The following is a 16327-nucleotide window of genomic DNA, read 5'->3' as shown; positions in this document are numbered from 1 at the left end:
GATGGGGCAGCAGGGGGGCTCCTCGATGCCAGAGGGGGTCCTGAGCCGAGGGGGCCAGATCCAGGCAAGCCAGGGGCTGCACCTGGCCCCCAGCCCTGAGGTTCCCCCTCCCGCCCGAGCTATAGCCACGAATCTCCACCACTCACCATTCAGACTGCTTTCTCTGCTCAGCCAGCTCGTGTAAACGCCGGAGGGCTCTCTCTTGCTTCTTCTCATCTCTACGAGATCTTGAAGAGACATTGCGAGCAAATTCCCTTTGCTTGAGATCTTTCAACCTCTGTGGCAAGTGAAAAGGCAAGTGAATCAGGGCATTAGTGGCTCTCTACTGTAGTACCAGAAAGTGCAGTGTGGTGCCAGCCCCACCAGGCAGTACAAACGTACTGAGCTCAGATGGGACAACAATGTCTTAGCCCACCAAGCCAAACGGGACAGTGCCAGCGCCCAGCAGTGAAATGGAAAAATGCCTGTTCCACCTCATACTTGCTATTCCACTCAGGGGTTACACACTTTAACATGTACAATAAAGTGGATTTCAAAGAAACAAGCAAAGTCTGGGAGAAAAAAAATGACCTGACTCTGCTGTTCTTGCAAGGTTGCAAATATACTCGACAGTGCCTGACAGATGTCTGACAGTAAATGCCAAAGAAAGAAAAGGGATTAGCAAGTGCAGAAAAATTATCCAGAAACATACTTTGAAAAGCAATGTACAAATTACAGTTGGGGGAGGGGAGTTACTACAACTGAACTCATTACGAGAGGGAGTTTACACAACACAGAAGGAATTTGTAGCATAAGCAGTAAGCCACTTTCCTGTGAATTTCTTAGTAAGTCACTGAAAAAAGACTCCGAGGTGGGGCTGGCTACTGGAGCGCCACAGACTTGAAGCTTGCGATGGAAAGGGGACCAGAGCTGCACCCGAGTAGTTTCATATTTTCTTGAAATACGAGTGATTTTCAAAGCCCTTAGGCGAGCATGAGGGCCACAGCCCATTCACTTGAATAGGGACTGGGCTGTCCAAATCCATGGGGCAGCTTTGAAAATCTCAGGCCTGGTCTACACTGGGAGTCTAGGTCGAACTTAGCCACATTAGGTCGATTTTCTAAACAGCGAGTTCATCCCGCCAAGCCCTTTCCATCGACTTCAAAGGCCGTTCAAGTCGATTTCTCCTGCTCGCCCAAGGAGTAAGTGTTAAATTTGACGCTGCTTGGTCAACTTTGTAACAGTGCAGACGCAGCACTATGAATGTCCATGTTCGTAGCTTCCGGGAGGTGTCCCACAATGCCCCATGGTGACTGCTCTGGCCAGGACTTTCAACTCTACTGCTCTTCAGGTGGACAAGGAAACCCCAGGGAAAATATTAATTTAATTTCCTGTATGGCCAGGTGGCAAGCAGACCTTAGAGCAAGCAGCTCACCTGACCTGGAGTTCCCAGAGTTGCAGATGAGCACTGACATGGAGTGTGCAGGAGAGCCGGGACCTCATTGCTAAGTGGGGAGAGAAATCTGTTCTTGCAGAACTTTGGTCCAGAAAACAAACAACTGATCCCTATGCCAAGACCTCACAGGGCAGGGAGGAGAAAGGCTATGCCAGGGACGCCCAGCAGTGCTGAGTGAAAAATCAAGGAGCGGAGGCGCAATCCTACCCAGAGAGGACGGACAGACTGGAGCCTTGCTACACACATGCTGCTTCTGGGGGGGAGAGGGGGGGGGGAAGAGAAGAGGAGGAGGAGTGCTCCCTGAGCTGAAAGCTTGGGCAGCCGCCCAGGAGAAATTCAGGTGCCACCCAGCTCATTAGCAAAGTATTCAGAGCTGCCCACAGCTGGCAACGTGTTTATTGGTGGTGCCCATATGCACATGCCTCAGTGCCCAGAACAAAATGTATTCCACACAGACAAAAAAAATAGCGGGAGCATTGGGAGGGACCTGACCAGCCTCCCAAGCCTATTCATGGGTGGCTCCCAAGACACCTCTCAGCAGGGCTCCTTGCAGGCCGGGCGCGCCTGCGGCCTCTCGGGAGAGATTCCAATGCCGCCCAGCAGAGCGCCCACAGCTGGGTGTTCGTTTCTACTGGGGAGCACGCGCACTTGCCTTGGCGCACAGAACAAATTTATTCTGTACATGGATGGAAAAAAATCCACCCATGGATGAAAAAGATTAGCGGGACCATTGCTTCTCAGGCAGCCTGGTGCAGACGCATGGAGGCGGAGAACGGCTGGCAGGCGAGCGGGGCGACGCTTGTCATCAAGACAATCCCCCCCTCCCAGGGCGGCTGGCGGGTGCTGGTCCTGGGAGCGCACTTCTGGTGAGTTCACGTTAAGGCGATCGGGTGCAATCTGTGGCAGCCACTGGGCCTGCAGCCAGGGAGCTCCTGCAGGAAGAGAGCGCTGCACTCTTCCGGCAAACGGGGGTGCTGGACACAGGCACCACGCGAGCCCCTGCCCTGCCCCCATGTCTGGACACCCCCCGTCCCGCTCTTGTGGGAAGAGAAAGCTGCACTTTTCCAGCAAACAGGGAGGTGCTGAACACATGGACACCACATAAGCCCCTGCCCCACTCTGCTGCCCCTCACAGACTGGTGCCCCAGCCTGTCCCTTACCATGCCTGCCACCAAACCAAACCCATCTGCTCCCTTAGGCGAACCTGCTGCATAGTGGGAGCTTAAAAGCGTAACTGTGGCCTTGTACATTACACATCCCCACGGTCTTTAGGCAGATCTGCCTTTTATTCTAACCGATTAGGCTGTGCCCTCTACAACATCCCTCCTGTAAAGTCTGCCCTTCACTTTTATTCCAGCAGGGAAAGCAGTGAGCCTGTTGCACATCCCCTCACCCCACCAGCTGGCACAAATCCACAGGCGAAACCGGAGCAGGGCGAAACGTGTAAGGAACAAGTGCAGCCTGCCAGCTCAGCAGGGAACATCGCTGGAGGAGATGCGAGCGGAGCGCGTGAACAGACCAGGCAGGGGCTGGAGCGAAGCACCAGGAGAGTGTCTGGTCATCTCTGGGGGACAGGGTGGACTGCATGGCAGCCTACATGGACAGGCACCCCCACTCCTTGGGCACCAATGTTCTGTAGCAGAAGGGTCTTGACTGCCTGGGCCACTTGGATCACAACAGTAGGTTCCCCCAACTCCGAACTGACTTCCAGCTGTCCGGTGCTGCAGGCTTCCGCAGGGCAACTGCCACGTGCTTCTCCACTGTCCGAGCCGGTCTCGGGCTGGTATCCTTGTGCTTCAGGGCAGGGGAAGCAATTCACAAACTTCCATGCAAGTGGCTGCATACACTTCCGGAAGTTTTGCAGCCACTGCTGACCGCCCCATACCTGCACCACAACACAGCCTGGGCTTGCCCGACCGCCCCATAACCACAACGCAGCCTGGGCTTGCCCGACCGCCCCATAACCACAACGCAGCCTGGGCTTGCCCGTCTGCCCCATAACCACAACGCAGCCTGGGCTTGCCCGTCTGCCCCATAACCACAACGCAGCCTGGGCTTGCCCGACCGCCCCATAACCACAACGCAGCCTGAGCTTGCCCGACCGCCCCATAACCACAACGCAGCCTGGGCTTGCCCGACCGCCCCATAACCACAACGCAGCCTGAGCTTGCCCGACCGCCCCATAACCACAACGCAGCCTGAGCTTGCCCGACCGCCCCATAACCACAACGCAGCCTGAGCTTGCCCGACCGCCCCATAACCACAACGCAGCCTGGGCTTGCCCGACCGCCCCATAACCACAACGCAGCCTGGGCTTGCCCGTCTGCCCACCCCAGAAGAGTCTGTTCCTGGCCTCCCGAGATTTTTCCTCATTGTGGTGGGCCCAATACGCTCTGGCCAAACTCCAGCATTAGTCGCACCATGGCGAACATCATCATGGCTTGATGCACAAGGGGACCCACGATGGGTTCCATGCCCATGTAGCTAGCTATAGCCTCTGCACAGATAACCAAGGGAAACAAGGGTGCGAAAAGACTGTTTGCTGTTGATTTCAAGCTGGGGTGGGGGTGGGGGTGGGGGAAGGCGAGGAGAATGAGTGCATCATGGGACACTGATAACATGTACCCAGAACTCCCCTGCACAGTTTTGGCCCAGTGGGCACTGGGAGAATAACCCAGAGTGCAAAGGGGCACAGGCAATGTGAGAGTTACCCACAGTGCATAGCTCTCAAAGGCGATGGCAGCCTCCCCACTGGGCATGCACCACTTCAACCTGCATCCAATTCTCACGCACAGTGAGAATATGCACCTTCGACGTCACCAGATGAAGTGTTACAAAGTCAACCTTCATGAATTCGACCTTTTCTCATCGTGCAGACGTAGCCTCAGCTTGCAGACACAGTGAGCGTATGGGCGGCGTCCTGACCCACGCAGACGGTCAGCAAGCAGCTCTGGTTTTCAACATGGACTAGTGAATCTGGCTGCCTGTTTTTTGGGGCCCAAACTGAGACACTTTAAAGGACCCGGCTTTCAGAAAGAGTGGAGCACTCGCCTCTGAAAAACCCATTCTTGTAAGGGGGCTCACGTGGAGCTCCTACAATCCGCAGTCACTTCTGAAAACCCTCGGCCTAAAACTGAAAAACTGTTTAATTCAAAGTAACATTTCCCAAAGGCTGACTCTTGCTTAGAGCAGAGCTACAGAGAGATTCTTCACAGGCTGGGATCTGAAAATCCAAAGGGCTCAAATGTGAGGACGTGATTTGACCCAATGTAAAGTGAACATTGCTTTGTGAAAGAGATGAAGATTTCACAAGACAGGGAAAGGGGTCTCTTACCTAGTAATATTTACTAAGCATGGCTGAGCTTTCAGAAGGGAAGACATGTGCACACACCAAATTAAAAGAAAGAAGTACAGCTACAGACACTAGTAGAAGGACACTCACTCTTGTGATCTGTTCTCCAAAATTAGGATTTGCTTTCAACACATCAGCTGAGAATGTCACATCACAAAGAAAAAAAGAAAGCAAAAATATAAGAAGAGTGGAAAGAGAAAACAAATCAAAGCAAACATTACTACACAAGCTCTCAGTGTCTCTGCAAACTAAACTGAAGCAGCAGCTGTTCCATCAAAGTGAAAAGGCTGTTTTGGGAATAAGAGGAAGGGAAAGCACGTACATACACACACACAGCAACGATCCCACCTGGAATAAAGGCTACTTGGACGAGGGTGAAAAGAACTTAGGGCTTGGGAAGTGGGGGACTATGTTAAATAATGAATAGTAAATTTCTTCCTAGAGGAAGAACAGGCTACACAACGGAATCAGCTTTTTTATCCAATTTAAACTGCTTACCTAATGCTCCAGGAACGTAAAAGTCGCCAACGGGTGGCAAACCAATTGAACTGGGGTTTGATGCCAAATGTCTGGATTTGTCATCCACTTGGGGAAATGACCCAGCTATTTACAATACAAGAAATCACAACTTTTCACTCTGTACGAGTAGACGGCGAGTGAATACAACTCCCAGAAACCCACCAACATCCCTCAGATGTGGATTTAAACACCCACCTCGAGAAGGAAAGGCAAGCTCCCTAGAGTCACAGGTTCAAACATGGCTGCCGTTGCCTGGCACACAGCCCAGTTTTTATTACACCGGCAGTTTAGCCAGGCGAGGAACCCGTCCTTTAGCACTGCTCCTTCCCCTCTGTACTAGCACTCTGGATTGGGAAGCGAGCCACGCCATGTCCCCCCCCCACACTAACATACCACACAGTAGACAAAGGCGGCACTGACCACTGACCTGGATCTTTACCTGCAATGTGAGCAGACAACAGTAATTCCTGTCTGAGACAAATCAACAGTGTCCCAACAGCTGCGCCTTCAGGAAAACCACCCTGATTTTCTACAGACATGAAGGCGGGCATACAAACTCAGAGTGTGTTCCAGAGGCGCTAGCTATCCATACAAAAGCTTCCCTCTGCTGTCGACTCTCTCAAGCAGTGAGCAAATAGAAGCAAACAGTAGCATAATGGGAATTTCATTTGGCATATGTTCTTGACAACAATGACGTGTGAATACTGGACAATAGGACATGTGGCCTACTTCTTCTAAAACCAACAGACAATACTCAGGTTAAGCTTAACCTAATTCAGCCACCCTGCTCGCTCACTTGCTTTACTGCTTTGCTGGATGGAAAGATGATTTAACTGCTAGCCCGAGCATTTTCAACTCGCCCGTACTGCACCATCAGTCTTCAGGAGTGCACCAAAGGAGATGCAAAAGAAGAAACATTAGATGTAGTCAGTTCCTCCGGCTAACCTAATATGTACTAATAAATTATGACATTTTTCAAGCAAAAACAAAGTTTGGACGTAGCCAAATGCCAGGAAACATGGCTAATTGCTAACACGTTTCATAGACAAGTACAAAAGACAAACACAAAAGACCAGTTTGCAAACCTATAAAAACAAATGACAATGAACAGAAGATCCAGAAGTCTTTGTTCGCTGGCAGTTTGGTAAGTGCAGAACAAAGTCCTGACATGAAATGAACACTTAGCCCAAAGGAGGGCAAGAGGCTGCCATCGGATCCAGCCCGCAGCCAGAATCCTTATGCCCATGGTCCCCAACCTGTCGATCACGATCGACTGGTCAATTGCGGGGCGTTCCGGGCCCCCCATTTCCCCCCACTCCCAAGGAGCCCCACTACCTACCTCCAGTGACAACAGAGGTAGCGGTGGCTTCCTGCTGGGTGGATGGAAGTCCTGAGCTGCGCATCACTTCCGGGGGTTCCGGAAATGCGCTGGCTGCTTCCTTGCCCCAGGTCTGTGGTGGAAGGGGTGTGCGTGGGGGTTTCCCTGCTCTGCAGGAGGCTCATGCCAGCCCCAGAGGAGGCACATGATAGGGCTTCCTTCCTCCACAGGTGTGTGGGGGGGGGGGCCCAGAGGGGGCGGGCAAGGGTTTCGCCGCTCCGCAGGAAGGGGGACTTGGGCCTGGAGGGGGCAGCTTCCCTGTCCTGTGAGAGGCGTGCGCCAGCCCCACAGGAGGCATGCGACAGGGCTTCCCTCCTTTGCAGGGGAGAGTCCTGGGAGAAGGCGGGTGCACTGGCACCCTGTCCCCTGCTGCAGAACCCTGTCCCCTTTCCCCTGCTCCAAGCCACAGAACCCTGCCCCCACTGGCACCCTGTCCCCTGCCCCAGCACCCACTAGCACCCTTCCCCAGTACCATGTCCCCTGCTCCCACAAGCACAGTTGGGGCCACATTAGTGAGGCTTGGGGGGTTTTGGAGGAGTTATTCTTTGGCATCTCACTTGTGTGGCCCCAACTGACTTTTCTGTGGGTCAGTGACCCCTGACTCAAAACAGGTTCCCTTCCCTTCTCACAAATAAAGACAATGCAGAAACTTTTTGTTTGACACAGTATTTTATTTAAAAATGAAGCCTGGCTAACAAACCCCCAATTGGGGCCAAGCCCCCATCTGGCCACAGCATCATAACACTCCTGCACCCCCCCTTACCCGCAAACCCTAGATCTGAGCCTATCATACTCTGGAACCCCCTGCCCTGAGCCCCTCATATACTGCAACCCAAATTCCTGCACCCTCACATCCACAAACCAATGGCTTGCTTAGTACCCCAACCCTCCATCTGACCCCAACACTGCCTGGCCTGGAGCCCCCTCCCTGAGCCAGCATCCCCTTCTCCACCTCTTCCTGCATCCAGATCTCCTCCCAGAGCTTGCACCTCACCCCCCTTCCCACACCCAAATCCCTCACTCCCACCCCAGAGCCTACACATCCTATTTCAAACCAGGGAGGGTACACTTAGACTGCAGGAGTTTTCAGGATTCCAGAGATATCCCAGAAAACCTCTTCTGCACCCAGGGTTGCGTTTGTTCTTCCGCTTTTTTTAGTAGAAGAGCAAACATGCTCTTTCGGTCACCCCTATGTTCCTCTTTCCACGAGGAATAAGGGGGCTTCCAAAAGAAGGGGGTTTTCTGACATTTGGTCCAGTCTAGACAGGCCAAATGTTGGACAAACCTCCTCCTACAAAAGGATTGAAAAAAAAAAAGAAGCAGCGGTATAAGGGTTGGGGATAGCAAGTGATGGGGAGGAGGAGACTAGAGAGGGCAGGGCCAGGCTTTAAGGACGGGGCAGAGCTTGGGGGAAGGGCGGGGCAGTAGATCTTGGCTTGTTCAGTCATGTGTAAGAAGGTTGGAGACCACTGCCTTAGGCAGAGAACAGCTCACGATTGAAAAAGCCAGCTGCTCTCCGCTCTGGACGGCTGGGGAGGGAGAAAGGAGACTTCTCATGCTCTTCCCACCCCCAGCAAAATATCTCCACTCTCAGCAGCCAGCCTCTCAGTTTCAGGCCAATGGGAGCGGAGGATTTTTGCTGGGAGCAGGGGCAGTGGGGGAAGCCTTCTCCCTCCCTCCCCATCATGCCCAGAGCGGAGCCACAGGGAGCAGCGAGCAGCCTGCAACAGACAGTCTGCCTCAGGTTTCTGCAGGTAAGCGCCTCTCAGCCACAGGCTGCCTCTGGCATCCCACTCCCTCTCTCCCCTCTGACTACCTGCCCCAGGCCACCCCCCACACCCTCTGTATCCCTTTCCCCCTTCCTCCCCGACCCTGCAACCCATTCCTCTGCCTCAGGTCACCACCTAAACCCTCTGTACCCCCCTCACTCAGGTCAACTCCCTCCCAGAACTTGCACTCCCTCTTAGAGCCACTCCCCCAGGCCAAAATCCTCTCCTGCACCGATACCCCCTCCTGGACCATGCACCCCAAGTCCCTGCCCCAGATCACAGCCCCCTTCTTCACCAAAACTCCCCTGACACCTCACCCCCTCCTACACCTCAGTCCCCTACCTCAAGTTCCCTTCTGCACCCCCCCCCTCCAAACAAGTGCACCCTTAACCACTTGCCAAAATCTTGGAGTGGCCCCCTATTAAAAATTATTGCCTACCCCGAATTAGCCCCTTCTTTCAAAGTCCAGAAGTGAACTAAGTAGCGCACATGAACACAACACCCCCAATGGAATGCAATACTAATAAAACCACCCTCCCAGATAAATGATCGGTAGAGGGACAACCAATGCCATCGAGGCCTAAATCTAGAGGAATCCATGACTGGATGTCAATTTAAACTTTTCAACAAACAAGGCCTCAAAATTTCAGAAAACTAGCCCATAAACAATCTTTGTTATGCTAAAACTACTTTTTTCCCATCTAAAATCCCTAAACAAAAACTCATCATCTAATTCTAAGATCCATAAACTAATCAACAAGAGCACCACTCCTTTCTTAAATACAGATTCATACGAGACTTTTCTGTTATGAGCTTTACTACCTAGTTACCATTTCATGCTGCAAGAAAGTTGAGAGCTCAGGACATATTTTTCCCCTCCAAAAAAGGCAGGGCTTGAGGAACTGTCTTTCCTAGGAAGCCAAAATGCTTTTTAAGGAGCAATAAATAGCAGAAAACCCACAGCATTATCCACCGTTTTCTTACTCAAAATAATAAGCTTGACCTTCTGCTCACAAACAGGGAGGAACTAATAGGGGAAGTGGAGGTGGGTGACAACCTGGGAAGCAGTGATCATGAGATGGTAGATTTCAGGATCCTGACCAAAGGAAGAAAAGAGTAGTAAAATACACACCTTGGACTTCAAAAAAGCAGATTTTGACTCCCTCAGAGATCTGATGGGCAGAATCCCCTGGGATGTTAACATGAAGGGGAAAGGAGTCCAGGACAGCTGGCAGTATTTTAAAGAAGCCTTACTGAAGGCACAGAAAGAAACCATCCCGACGCGTAGCAAGAGAAGCAAACATGGTAGGAGACCGGATTGGCTTACAGGGGAAATCCTTGGTGAACTTAAGCACAAAAAGGAAGCTTACAAAAAGTGGAAACTTGGACAAATGACCAGGGAGGAGTTTAAAGGTATAGCTCAGGAATGCCGGGGGGTTATCAGGAAGGCGAAAGCGCAAATGGAATTGCGACTGGCTAAGGATGTGAAGGATACAAGAAAGGTTTCTACAGGCATGTTAACAAGAAGAAGGTGATCAGAGAGGGTGTGCGGCCTCTGATGGATGAAGGAGGTAACCTAGTGACAGAGGATGTGGGGAAAGCTGAAGTACTCAATGTTTTCTTTGCCTCTGTATTCACGGACAAGGTCGGCTCCTGGACTTCTGCGCTAAGTGACCCAAGATGGGATGAAGATGGACAGCCCGTGGTGGGGAAAGAACAGGTTAGGAACTATTTAGAAAAGCTAAACGTACATAAATCCATGGGTCCGGACTGAGTGCATCCGAGGGTACTGAGGGAGTTGGCAAATGTCATTGAGGAGCCTTTGGCTATTATCTTTGAAAAGTCATGGAGATCGGGAGAAATCCCAGATGATTGGAAAAAGGCAAATGTAGTGCCCATCTTCAAAAAAGGGAAGAAGGATGATCCAGGGAACTATAGGCCGGTCAGTCTTACCTCAGTTCCTGGAAAAATCATGGAAGGGATCCTTAAGGAATCCATTTTGAGGCACTTGGTTGAGAGGAAAGTGATTAGGAATAGTCAGCATGGATTCACAAAGGGCAAGTCGTGCTTGACCAATCTGATTAGCTTCTATGATGAGCTAACTGGCTCGGTGGACGTGGGAAAGTCAGTGGGTGTGATGTACCTTGACTTTAGCAAGGCTTTTGATACAGTCTCCTACAATATTCTTGCCAGCAAGTTAAGGGAATGTGGATTGGATAAATGGACGGTAAGATGGATAGAAAGATGGCTAGAAGGCCGGGCCCAGCGGGTAGTGATCAATGGCTCGATGTCAGGATGGCGGTCGGTTTCTAGTGGAGTGCCCCAAGGTTCGGTTCTAGGACCGGTTTTGTTCAATAGCTTTATTAATGATCTGGATGAGGGGATGGATTGCACCCTCAGCAAGTTTGCGGATGACACTAAGCTGGGGCGAGAGGTAGATATGCTTAAGGGCAGAGATAGGGTCCAGTATGACTAGACAAATTGGAGGATTGGGCCACAAGAAATCTGATGAGGTTCAACAAGGGCAAGTGCAGAGTCCTGCACTAGGGACGGAAGAATCCCAAGCATAGTTACAAGCTGGGGACCAACCGGTTAAGTAGTGGTTCTGCAGAAAAGGACCTGGGGGTTACAGTGGATGAGAAACTAGATGAGTCAACAGTGTGCCCTTGTAGCCAAGGCTAATGACATATTAGGTTGCATTAAGAGGAGCATTGCCAGCAGATCCAGAGATGTCATTATTCCCCTTTATTCGGCTTTGGTGAGGCCGCATCTGGAGTAGTGTGTCCAGTTCTGGGCCCCCCACTACAAAAAGGATGTGGACGCACTGGAGAGGGTCCAGTGGAGGGCAACCAAAATGATTAGGGGGCTGGAGCATATGACTTATGAGGAGAGGCTGAGGAACTTGGGTCTGTTTAGTCTGCAGAAGCGAAGAGTGAGGGAGGATTTGATAGCAGCCTTCAACTTCCTGAAGGGAGGTTCCAAAGAGGATGGAGAGAGGCTGTTCTCAGTAGTGACAGATGGTAGAACAAGGAGCAATGGTCTCAAGTTGTGGTGGGAGAGGTCCAGGGTGGATATTAGGAAAAACTATTTCCCTAGGCGGGTGGTGAAGCACTGGAATGGGTTACCTAGGGAAGTAGTGGAGTCTCCATCCCTAGAGGTGTTTAAGTCTCGGCTTGACAAAGCCCTGGCCGGGTTGATTTAGTTGGAATGGGTCCTGCCTAGAGCAGGGGGCTGGACTTGATGACCTTCTGAGGTCTCTTCCAGTTGTATGATTCTATGATTCAAACTGCAGCAATGGTTATACCAGGGCTACTCAACACGGCCTGTTTGTCTGCGGCCCCCAGTACGGTTTGGGTTTATGCGGAGCTCAACACATGAACACGGCCTCCACTGGGAACACACTCCACAGCAGGGAGGTGTCTCCCGGGCAGGTGAGCACTGAAAGATGCAAGCGGACGGGCTGGGGGGAACAGACGGGTGCGGGGTGTCAGCGTTTCTAGCCCCCAGGGAGGAAGGTGCCGGAAGCACCAGGACATCGTGGGAAGTGCTTTGTATTCATGCCAGTCAGTGTGAAAAGCTATTTGCAGATATAAGCAACCACACAAATTGCAGCCCTCAGCATGTGCTGTGAGTATCATTGTGGCCCCCAGGGCTTCCAAAGTTGAGTAGCCCTGGGTCATACTAAGAGATCTAGCAAGCTGGCCAATTGAGAACACACACACCTCTAAGCCTTGAAATGAATTTTACCAGAATGTGGATGCGACCACTCCAACTGCACTGAGGAGAACACCACAACATGCTTTGAAATCCTCCACTCCATGGAACTGGTGGAATTTTTCTCCACAGCCCCCTACCTCAGCTTGGATGAAGAGTGAGTGTGTTTTCATCTGTGACTAGGTCTTGAGCCTGCACTCAGGGAAGTCAATGGCAAAACTCTTGATCATTTCAAGGGATCATGATCAGGACCCTTCAGAACAGGTTTCCTAGAGATCTATTGTTGCCATAGTAATCTGGTGCATAGCACGGTAAAGGAGTGTCTCTCAGGAGGGCATGAGATGCTGGCATTTATAGCAAATCTCAACCCTCCTACGAAATATGCCCACAGACTTCTCCAACCAGCGACATTCATGCTACATACACGACTCTGGAGATGTGCCCATCACAGACAAACGGTCCAGGCAAAAAGTTGTTCAGTAGCGTGTGTAAGAAGGAATAATAAATCTAGAATGCCGACCCAGTAAGTAACCAAGAGCATTCCAGAGTGAAGTTCACTTTACACCATTTAATCTGGTAGTTATTTTATAAGAGCACAAAGACAGTTGAGTCTGTGGAGGATTTCTTTTCAGGTCACAGCAGGCGGGAGCTGGTGCACACGGATTTTAAGCCGGCTCCCCACACATACCGGCTCTTGCAAGCTGCAGATCCCTCTGTATCAGGAGGCACCAGCATGGGTGGAGGTGGTGGAAAGGCAGGAGCCTGTGCTGGCAAAGATCCAGCTTAAAAGCGGTCTTGTATCAGAGGGGTAGCCGTCTTTAGTCTGAATCTGCAAACGTGATGAGGAGTCCTGTGGCACCTTACAGACTAACAGATGTACTGAAAGCTTATGCTCCATGGGCAAAGACACAATTCGTCAGATGCATGTGACGAAGTGGGTCTTTGCCCATGAAAGCTCATGCTCCAATACATCTGTTAGTCTACAAGGTGCTACAGGACTCCTTGTCCCCCTTAAAAGCTGGCTACCCAGGTGAGAAGGGAAGGCAGGGGTGCAGCGGCTCTGCCTTTTAAATGTTGTAAGAGCTGCCTGGCTCTTACTACATTCAAAGGCAGAGAGGCAGCGGTCCGGCCCCGGCATGAGCCCGCCTGAAGCAATCCCGGCTCCCCCCTCTGCAGTTTACATGTAGTAGGAGCTGGGCTGCCTGCACACCTGGCTCCTACTACCTGTAAAATGCAGAGCTGCTGCAGCTCATGGACTAATTGTGTACTCGATACAAATAATTAGTCATTTCCTCAATACTTAGCATCTGTACTTGTAACATCCTTATCCTCAATACTGAATGACTTATTAAAATAAGGCTAAGCCAGTGTCCCTCACCCAGTGGTACCAGTACCCTTAGGGATACTTGGGAGAAGTCCAGGGGGTACAACAACACAACTGAAATTTGGAGAAAACTGAATTTTTGTTTTAAGTTTTACAGCGCTTTCCTATTTTTGTACTTTTTACACCCAAAAATTTCATCACCTGCCTGGCTATGATTAAGTTGTTTAAACAAATGTGTTGCAACGGTAGAAAAAACATTGTGTCTGAAAACTGTAGGTACTGGGGGTATTTTTTTTTGTTGAAAAAAAGGGGGTACTTTATAAAAAAAAAAGGTTGAGAAACACTGGGCTAGTAGGCTCCTAAGGAAAGAGAATATTGCCCATTTTTGCTCCTTAATGTAAGTATTTTTTAGAGACTTGAAAGCCACACGCACCCACCATTTCAAAGTCACATACAACTGGTTTAAATTCAAAAGAGACTGCGATAGCACCACAAATAGAGGGAGAAATCTGCCATGAGGTCTTTGGTGATCTCCCTGGATGCCTAATGGCATGCATTTGAATTGCGGGCTTAACTACTGGGGGGAGGGGAGGTTTCTTCTGCTTTCTCAACCTAAGTCAGCTGTTAGCTACCATTTTGAACCTTTACTAAAAGGCTGCCATCGGGATTTCTACAGCGTTAGAACGGGTAGTTCACACAACTGCTGATCTTTACCAAGACCTCATTTAGAAATCTCCATTACAACTACAATAGCTTTCTGGGGTACAAAGCAAAAATCACCTATGGCAATAACACTAACTGCTCTTTGAACGTACGCCAAAAGGGAGAATCTGAGTCATTTCCCCCTTTCAGCATGACATAAGCTGGCTCAAGCTTTTCCTCAGAAGAATGTACTACTCTGAGGATGGAATTGTACTCTTTAAAGCATCTATTAAATGTTAACCTCAGTTTTAAGGACAAAGTGTCAAAGCCTACAAGTGTTATTTCCCAGATATTCTGTTAAAATGTAATTAACTGGCCAATGGGTATTGGCAGCCATAGGACTATGTACGTCACAATTCAAAATCTGAAAAACGGAAATTCCAAATAGAGAATTCGGCAGTGCTACTGGAGAACTCAAATATGTCCCTCATTAGCAAATCCACAGAGCCAGGACTTGCCCTTTAGTTTGAATGTTGACAACTTGGTGGCAGATCAAGTTTACTGGGTAGGGATCACACTTACCTATCTGTCTCTGATTTGCAATAACCCTGAGATCCTTCCTAGAATACAAGAAAGTGTCTTTATATCTCAAGAACAGACGGGGACATAGGGAAGGAAGATCTACTTAATAGGAATAAACTAATGTCCACTGAGCAGTTAAAGAAATAACCAAACTGCCAATTTAAAATATTTAAGAGCAAAGACTAGTCCCTTGCTCTGCAATAATGTAAACTAAAGTTACTGTCTTAAGAATTCTCCCCCTCACACATCTGTATGGTCACTGCTGCCAGATATTGGCACGCATGCCAAACCTCAGGGACTATAGTGGTGTGCCATATTTATCACTGAGGATGATGTGGGGTCTTGTTTCCCCAGCAATAAAGCCAAATGGGAAATACCAGTTCCCAGACTACATCACTCAAATTTTAGTAGAGAAGAAAAATGGTCCAAAGCAAGTATGAATTAGGAAATCAAGTCTGCAAGTGCTTTATTTAATCTGTCTCCTCTACATGCTGGCAATAGGCAGAGGGTGATTCACCTTAGCTGCATCTTCTTTTCCTACTGGAATCTCTCTCCTTCAGAGAATCAGACAATAAAAAGTCCAACTTGGTTCTAAAGTGTCGTCTATAATCCACCTTTATGACTTCTTTAAAAGGGAACCATCACTGCTGCCTTTTCCTTGAAGACACTGTGCACACCTAAGGAAAAACCTTCTAGAAAATGGGCAGAGCTTTTTTAAAAAAAAAATTAAAATATTTTCAACGTCAATGAAAGTCCCACAGAACAACTTGCATTTCGTTTACTTTAGCACAAATGGTCCTTCTGGGCTACCTACCCTAATTTACTTTTGATAGTCTCTAAGGTGCCACAGAACTACTCGTTTTTAGAGTTACAGAGTAATTCCCCCTCAGGCTTTTTAACCTACTTTAGTAACTACTTGTATAAGTCAACGTACAGGAAGAAATGTGCTTTTGTCCTTACCTCACTTTGTTTCCTTCACAGCTCAAAGATGCTCCTAGGAAATTCTACTTTCTATTGTCTGACATCAAACTTTCAGATTAGTATTTTAAAACCTATCCTCGTATTTAAGGATAAATTGGTCCCTCAGAAGTGACTCTACCTTCAATTGTAATTAGTAAAGGTAATGGGACATGCTTAGATACTGCAAGGCACTATTTCAATTATTCCCAGGCAGTTTCAAGTTTGCTGTTCAACTCAGATCTTCTAACATGCCCCGACTGCACCCTAACACTACTGCATAGGCTACTCTCCTAAATTCAGCTTGATTTCTTCTGCTCTTAACTTTCTATAGATGACTTCCTGAACTGTTGGTTGGATGATTTCCAGGACTCATTCAATACTGGTGACAGCTGAAAATCATCAAGTGGCATCATACACTCATCAAGTGGCCAACACCAAAGAATTTTTCACCAAAAGCAGAAATCCATTTGTATAGATGAAAAGACTGTGCCAGCATCAACTTTTCCCAAAGCAGCTTTTGCTTCTGCCACCTCTCTCTCGCACAGTGGTGAACAGTCCTTCCACCCACATGAGATTGGCCATGTTCTGCAGGTCATTTTTTCCTTCGTAAGCGCCTCTAAGCAGCAGCTTTGAGAAACATATTGTCAATTCA

At 49.4% G+C, this 16327-nt stretch overlaps 1 protein-coding gene across 5 annotated transcripts in view; it reads right to left on the bottom strand.

The window, feature by feature from the left end:
* GPATCH8 (G-patch domain containing 8) overlaps nucleotides 1–16327 on the bottom strand; it is a 99288-nt gene that overhangs the window by 7120 nt on the left and 75841 nt on the right. For all 5 annotated transcript variants that reach the window (XM_075911254.1, XM_075911255.1, XM_075911257.1 and 2 more), the window contains one exon: nucleotides 147–277. In XM_075911254.1, the coding sequence (XP_075767369.1) occupies nucleotides 147–277 (131 nt within the window). The remainder of the gene's footprint in view (nucleotides 1–146; nucleotides 278–16327) is intronic.

Source organism: Pelodiscus sinensis, chromosome 29 (genome assembly GCF_049634645.1).
Source record: "Pelodiscus sinensis isolate JC-2024 chromosome 29, ASM4963464v1, whole genome shotgun sequence".
Lineage (NCBI taxonomy): Eukaryota > Metazoa > Chordata > Testudines > Trionychidae > Pelodiscus > Pelodiscus sinensis.
Note: the sequence above shows the minus strand (reverse complement) of the source record. Positions and strands in the feature narration are given on the sequence as shown.